At 37.2% G+C, this 7,103-nt stretch overlaps 5 protein-coding genes across 5 annotated transcripts; 4 read left to right on the forward strand and 1 right to left on the reverse strand.

The window, feature by feature from the left end:
- On the reverse strand, positions 1-1,277 carry FDP41_009443 (uncharacterized protein; the record flags this gene model as incomplete). Its single annotated transcript, XM_044713402.1, has 2 exons — positions 1-428; positions 784-1,277. Coding segments are annotated over 2 exons (922 nt in total), but the record flags the coding sequence as incomplete, so codon positions are not given.
- A 371-nt stretch (positions 1,278-1,648) lies between these two features.
- FDP41_009444 (uncharacterized protein) lies at positions 1,649-3,164 on the forward strand (the record flags this gene model as incomplete). The annotated part of the gene is made up of 6 exons (XM_044713403.1): positions 1,649-1,925; positions 2,101-2,209; positions 2,266-2,273; positions 2,478-2,863; positions 2,984-2,995; positions 3,144-3,164. The coding sequence occupies 6 exons, from the start codon at positions 1,649-1,651 to the stop codon at positions 3,162-3,164; spliced, it is 813 nt and encodes a 270-aa protein (XP_044556955.1).
- Positions 3,165-3,861: 697 nt separating this feature from the next.
- On the forward strand, positions 3,862-4,383 carry FDP41_009445 (uncharacterized protein; the record flags this gene model as incomplete). The annotated part of the gene is made up of 1 exon (XM_044713404.1): positions 3,862-4,383. The coding sequence occupies one exon, from the start codon at positions 3,862-3,864 to the stop codon at positions 4,381-4,383; it is 522 nt and encodes a 173-aa protein (XP_044556956.1).
- A 56-nt stretch (positions 4,384-4,439) lies between these two features.
- FDP41_009446 (uncharacterized protein) lies at positions 4,440-5,023 on the forward strand (the record flags this gene model as incomplete). Its single annotated transcript, XM_044713405.1, has 2 exons — positions 4,440-4,448; positions 4,601-5,023. 2 exons carry the CDS (start codon positions 4,440-4,442, stop codon positions 5,021-5,023), a joined length of 432 nt encoding a protein of 143 aa, XP_044556957.1.
- A 471-nt stretch (positions 5,024-5,494) lies between these two features.
- FDP41_009447 (uncharacterized protein) lies at positions 5,495-6,762 on the forward strand (the record flags this gene model as incomplete). The annotated part of the gene is made up of 2 exons (XM_044713406.1): positions 5,495-5,715; positions 5,823-6,762. 2 exons carry the CDS (start codon positions 5,495-5,497, stop codon positions 6,760-6,762), a joined length of 1,161 nt encoding a protein of 386 aa, XP_044556958.1.
- Between the last annotated feature and the right edge of the window lie 341 nt (positions 6,763-7,103).

A 7,103-nucleotide genomic window follows, 5' to 3' on the forward strand; every position in this document is an offset into this window, starting at 1 on the left:
ATAATTTCTGATTGGTTGATATATCCAAAGTATTGTACAAATCCAAAAGCTTGAGAGCTTTCTCAAATTTTGTTTTCACAAACAGGAGGCAATGTTCTGCAACCATGATGGCTCCAAATTGTTGAGCCTTGGTCCATTGCTGAAAAACGTTTCCATCCACAAGCGTTCCTATAATAAATTCTTGACATTGCTGCAATAGAGCAATGAGCTGATAAAATTTAGCTGCCTGAAACAATTCCCAAATTTTGTCTGACCTCAAAACTGTACAATCCGTGTACACAAACTCTAAAATACTGTAGAAAATATCTGCAGAAGCATCTTGAATCTCAATTTCAAGAACAGCAGTATTATTACATTTAGTTAGTATCAGTTGATTGAAATAGTTGCTTCTTGCACAAAGAATTAACTTGTGCGCAAGAATTTGTTGCCTTGAATGATAAAGGTAACATCACTCAAGGTAGGGTTGTTGAAGAATTGTTTTATACTTGATCCCATTGTGTTTCCTTTGCTAATAAATGTTTGGATATTTGATTCTGCAGTTGTGGATGAAGAGTTTACTTGCTGATGCTTGATTGAAGTTGCAGAAGAAAGACATGATGAAGAATCGGAACTCGGACTTTGATGAACGGAAGTAATAGGATGGAAGTAAGTGGCTGATGATGGAGGCGACAACACAAATGCTGACTGATTCAACATTTGAGGGCTCTGGAATGGACGGAGAGTTTGATCGGCCGAACCATTTGAGGATGCAGTAAACGGTAGTCGTTGTTGTTGTGGGGAGACAGAATAGAGGAGTTTGATAATGATGATGTGTTATTGTTTTGATCTGATGTTGTTGTTGGCATATTGACATTGTTACTATACAACTGGTTGTTGTTATTGATGTTGCTACTAGCCTGTTGTTGCTGCTGTTGTGGGGATGCTGAATTTACCAAATTCAAAATACTACCGACAAGGTTCAAAGCTTGTTGGTTGATGTTGTTGTTGAAATTGGTGTTGTTATTGATCATGGATTGTCCTTGTAATAAATTGTTAAGTAATTGTTGATTTCCTGTACCAGGGAGTGATGATTGTGCTGCCATCAGATAATTCATCTGGTGCAATAAGGGATTATTACTGTTATTTCCGCTTTGATTCATCAGCGTTTGCAGGCTGTTCCATAGGCTATTGTTTGTATTGCCATTAGTGTTCGTATGTGCAGTATTGTTTGTTGTGTTGTTTGTTGGTGATGATGATGAAAGCAAAGACAGGTTTTGTTGTTGATTGGTGGGCAGCATTCTTTTAGGGTTCAGTTTGTGCTGTTGTTGTGCTCTTTTCAACCGGGAGCTCACGAGCAAAAACAGAGGAGCAAAATTGAATTCACTATCGAGCTCGAGAGAGTGCCAGCAAAAGGTTTCGTTCGGAGAGAGTGCAAAGTGAATGGCCTACTTCGGTCGGCGATTTTGGTGGCGATGATTTTTTTGTTTGGATGGAAATTATCAACCAAAACATTCTCGGTTCTCCAAATCAAGATAATTATTGATTTTCATCATTATCATAATAAAGGTTGGATCGAATCAGTACTTGTCTGCATAATACTCTCTTCCAACATTCAACAAACTGAATATCTTCCCTGTTCTAACATTATTGAGATCATCAGTTTTAAAAAATGAAAAATCTCTGGCTTGTCTTGCTGATTGTTCTTGTCGAGGCTTCTCTTCTTGTTTACGGAGAGGAACAACAACAACTCTCCTTCCACCAAAAGCACCCTTGCTACGTGAGAAAGGAAAGTGCTATTCGTAATAACATCAAGACTGCACAACCTCACACCTATTTGAAACCAGAAGATCTTCCTGCTTCTTGGGATTGGAGAAATATTGCTGGAGTGAATTATTTGTCTGTCGGAAGAAATCAACATATTCCAATTTATTGTGGTAGCTGTTGGGGTAAGTTTTGGTAGTTGTTTTAGACATGAATATTGAATTGATGATGTTCAATGTTGTGAATGATATATCAATAATTGTTGCGATTGCTGAACTATTTCATGATGATGTGATGGCGGACTTATTGTGAAAAAATCTTTCTCGCTCGAATATATTACTTGTTGCTGTCCCACCACAGCTCACGGCTCTACAAGTGCTCTTGCTGATAGAATCAACATTGCCAGAAAGAATCAATTCCCTCGTGCCTTGTTGTCAGTACAGCACGTTATTGCTTGTGGTGATGCTGGGTAAGTGTATACTTGACGGTTCATTTGTTGAAATATAATCTTAATAATTTTAATAGATCTTGTGGTATGTAAACGACTAATTTTTGACAAGCGAACGTCACATCAACATGCTATCAATAATAATCAATCTTATTTGAACCCGGTAAATCATTAGAGGGTGGTGATGATATTCGTATGTAGTTTTACTTTTTCAAGGTTGATTTTTTCACATTGATGCTTGTTCTTCCTTCTCTGGTCATTGTCATGGACATATTGAACTTTTAAACAGCCGTTTATCAATATGCTCACGATCACGGCATTCCTGACGAGTCATGCAATAACTACAAGGCTGTTGATCAGGATTGTTCTGCATTCGCCGAATGTGGTACTTGCAATTCAACCGGATGTTTCGCAATCAGAAATTACAACAGATGGAGAGTGAGCGAATATGGTAGCATTGACGGAGAACATGAAATGATGAGTGAAATCTATGCTAGAGGTCCAATCTCATGCGGTATCGATGCTACTAGCGCCTTGGAAGCCTATAAGGGTGGTATCTTTGAAGAGTTCAAAGTATTCCCAATGATTAATCACATCATTTCTGTTTGTGGGATGGGGTGTCGCAGGGGAAGGCCGGAAAGAAATACTGGATTGTTAGAAACTCATGGGGAACAGGTATGCAATTCGTTATTCTTTATGTTATCATTTTTAATAATGTTTTAACCTTTCAAATTATCCAAACTGTAAATGTTTTCAAAATGCACAATGATGGTCACTACCTTTCAACGTTGACAGAATGGGGTGAAGGTATGCAAATCATTATGATTGTTGTTATTTGGATTTTACCTTTTTTCGTATTTTTATTTTTTGTAAATGTTTACCTAAATGGCGAAATTTCACTACCTTTCAATGCCGGTGTTGGAATCATGATTTACAATAACAAAAACTACAACAGGTGGGTTCTTCCGTATTGTAAGAGGAACATCCAGATTCTACAACTTGGCCATTGAAACTCAATGTGCCTTTGCTGTTCCAATTGTTTAAATAAAAGCAATGCATCACACTTATTTATTGACAAGAGAGAGTGAACAATCTTGTATTATTGTAATGATCTCTCCTTTCTGCTTATCAATGCCCATCATTGCATTATTATTGCTATAATCAAGAACGATGACCATTTTGTAACGTGTTGCGACTCTCCTCAAGTGTACGCATTATTTCGTCTTTAACATCTCCTCCTTTTACAAATCTCAAGATGGAGTATATCCATTATTTCGAGCCTTAAACAAATTGGTGATGAGAGATGGATAACCCATGGTGTCGTTTTGTACGAAAATGGAGCTCATACTTGTCATTGGTTCACGCGTGCCAAATTCTTGGTTTGTCCATTTCGCACATCCATGAAGGTATTAACTGCAAAAGACATCATCATCATGACCGAACAACATCAAAAAACATCACGACAATCTCAATACTATGACCTCACAACTCAAACCACCCTCTAATGAAGATCTTGTAGACACGGACACTCTCTCAGGAACACCCACCAACGCACAGCTACAACCACACTTGGCCATTCCCAAATCGGTCGCCAATGAAAGTTTGGCACTCACTGGAACAAGCAATGCATCATCTGATTCGATTGGATCCAGTGGTGGAAGATTTCAAAGCAAATGAAAGACAAGATATTTTCCTTTCTTGTTGCTGTCAATTCAAAGCAAGCGAGTGTCACTTCATGGCAAACGGCTCTCTTGTCCATGTTTCGAAATGCCTTTGTATTGTATGTGAGTATGGTTCTGTCATCAATTCCATCCACTCTGAATGAAGAGGAGAATGCAACATTAGCTCAACCACCACTCTGGGGAATCATTCCTTCATGGATTCATCGAGTCATGTTCTATCCCATTACGTTGGGTGCGGAACATTATTCGTATATGACCATTATTGTCTTGTCATCAGTATTTCTAGCGTTGGAATTATTCACTCTCTTCATGTATGCTGTTTTCTATCTGTTACACAGTAGGGGAAACAAGTATTGTGACAAGATCAAAAGAATCCTTATTCAACCACTCTCTCTATTCATGCTCGTGTTTACCACTTGGATGGTGTGGATTCATTGTGTGCCCATGTCATCAAGTTCCTCCTCTTCATCCTCTCATACCATTTCGAATGAATACTTTCCTCCATCACTATGAATTCTACTCTCAATACTGCATTCATTGTGATTGGATGTGTGGGTGTAATTCTTAACATGATCTTGGTGAGTTTGGGAGTTTTAGTGATGGAGGAGACAGTTCCTCCCACACGCACTTCTCTCTCACTCTTTGGAATGTTTTCCCCAATGTTGGAGTGTGTATTCATCTTTTGAATCAAACATGTGTGGTGTTAAATGTTCTATTACATGTGAATCAGGCGATTTCAGCAAGTGCTGTGAAGTGTTTCTTGAGTTTCTTGGTTGCCGTGTACTTTCTGTATGGTTTACCTTATTACAAGACTTTTATCAATTCGTTGGTGTTTGGATGTTTGTGTGGTAAAACGTTGGGATGCCTTGGACCGATCATGGCCTCTGCTTTGATGAGAAATATCATTCAGCAACAAGAGCAACAACAAGAATACATTTCTCAGTTGGGAGGAATCATCACAGGAGTCACAATCGCTCTGCAAGCTTTGGGATTTGTTTTGGGAACTTTGAGTTGTGAATTGTATTTGAGATTTGGAGTGTTAAATGCGGTCAAAAGATTTATGACTCATCATCTCACAGACAAACACTCTGCCATTCAAATTTACAACACCTTTCAAGAAAACAAATCCATGAGAAAGCTCATTCTCTTTTAAGACTTTCCATCAGTGATGCTTTTTCATCCAAGCAAGACAATGCTCTGGAATGGGCTTTACAATTTCTGAAATTATGTGGCACCTCCAAATCGATCACAAATGTGGATTTTCTTCTCATTAGTGCTATTATAACAAGTTTTTACTCAACACAAGAAGAATTGTACTCGTCTCATTCATTGGCTCTCTCCATGCTTTTCCACGCAAAAAGAATAATCCATCTCTTGTGCAATCCTATTTTATTGTATTGAGAAGTAAGGAAATTGAGGCAAATGTGGAAAAATTTTCAATGATCAATGTCGATTTGAAACAAACCCTTCAATCTCTACAAAAGAAGCAACAGGCCATGACTTATTTTCACAAAGAATTATTTAAGGAATTGATTTCAGAGAATTGTTCCAAGAAAAAATTGAAAATTTGAACCGATCTTCCACCATTCTTGTTCAAGAATGTGACACTCTGTACAAATCTCTCATGCTGAAATATCGAAACGATACTTCCTTATTGAGATCAACTTTGATTCCTATCAAACAACAAGATGAGACAGTACTCCCACTCTATGAGAATGCGACCACGTCTATCAGTGCCTTTGTGGATCATATTCTCAATCAGGGAGATGACATTGCTCATGTCATGAGCAATGAAGATTTTGTGACATTTAACAAAACGAGAGCCAATTATCCACTTCTTTTCTTGTAAGTAGTATTTGAAATAATTATTGGGGATGTATGAAATACCTATTTCTTAAACTATCAAATGTTAATGATATACTTAATTCTAATCTTTTGCTTGGACACAACAGTTACCTTAATAGAAGAGAAATGACAACAGCATTTGATTTCTTTTGTACTTCTTATATAGCAAGTTCTAAGAGTGACATTAATCGTATTGGGGAAATCTTATTTGGAGTGTGTGGCTCACTATTAGGTCTCTATTTTATATTTTGTTTATTTTTCATTGTCATAATGCGCAATCACTTGTTACAATTTAACCAACTTGTAAAATTCACCACTCTTCCCAAAGATGAAACAGGAAAATTCTATCACCAATTGGAAAAAGAAATGACTGATCCTTTCAGAGAAAATTCTTCTCGTGTTACACCTTCCATTGTTTTCACACTTCTCACCATCATGACCATGTTATTCGTCTTTGCATCAAGCATTTGCCTTCTCATGGAATTCTATTCCAATGACATCAAAACATCATCCACCATGAATACTGTTAATTTGCTCAATACAGTCATGAGAACTTCCATGAGAGTCACTTTTCGATTATTGGAAATGGTTCGAAAAAGTAATCTCATGCTCCTCCCATGGAATGTGGTTCGAGACGACAATGCCGAGGAACTTATAAATTGCATATTGTGTTGGAAAGAAATTGTAGTAGGAGGAAATGAAACGAATTACAAATCACCGGTGAAAGGTCTGAGTTCAGAAATTGATTCGCTGTTGGTGGGAAATTCTTTGACCATTTGTCAAAAATTGTTGAACACTACTACCACCAATACCACGACTACTCTGAATGATTCAGTCAACAACAACAACATTTCACTCAATGATACTCTCACTCTTACTCACATCAAGTATGATTGTTTGGGAATGGACAAATTAGTGACCTCATTCATTGATACCTCCACAGAATATAATCATTACTTTTACAATGGATTTTATGATCAACAGACAGCTCTTCGTTTCTTCGTTTATATTTTAATGACATTTACTTTTGGCTGTTTCACTCTCTGAGAAACTTTTTAAATTTATTTCTACCTATGTGAAAAGCGAACAACATCCACAACTGATCATGAGTATGTGCATTTTTGTGTCTTTTTGATCGTTGGTACTGTGTGTATGATTTGGAGTTATTCCTCTCTTTCTGCGTATTGGAATGAAGAACATCATCTGAGGAGAATGTTAAATTACCTTCATTGGGAAATTATTGACCAAAACGATCAGTTGAAACAGTTTGTGTTGAATCACAAAATTCCAAATCTATTTATTGAGCCATCCAGAAAATTCACCACAACGATTACAGAAAATTATTTCAGAAATGTCAGCTGCCAAAAATGCATTTTCTGAACTTTTTG

The sequence above is a fragment of the Naegleria fowleri genome (assembly GCF_008403515.1).
Source record: "Naegleria fowleri strain ATCC 30894 chromosome Unknown tig69, whole genome shotgun sequence".
NCBI lineage: Eukaryota > Heterolobosea > Eutetramitea > Acrasida > Naegleriidae > Naegleria > Naegleria fowleri.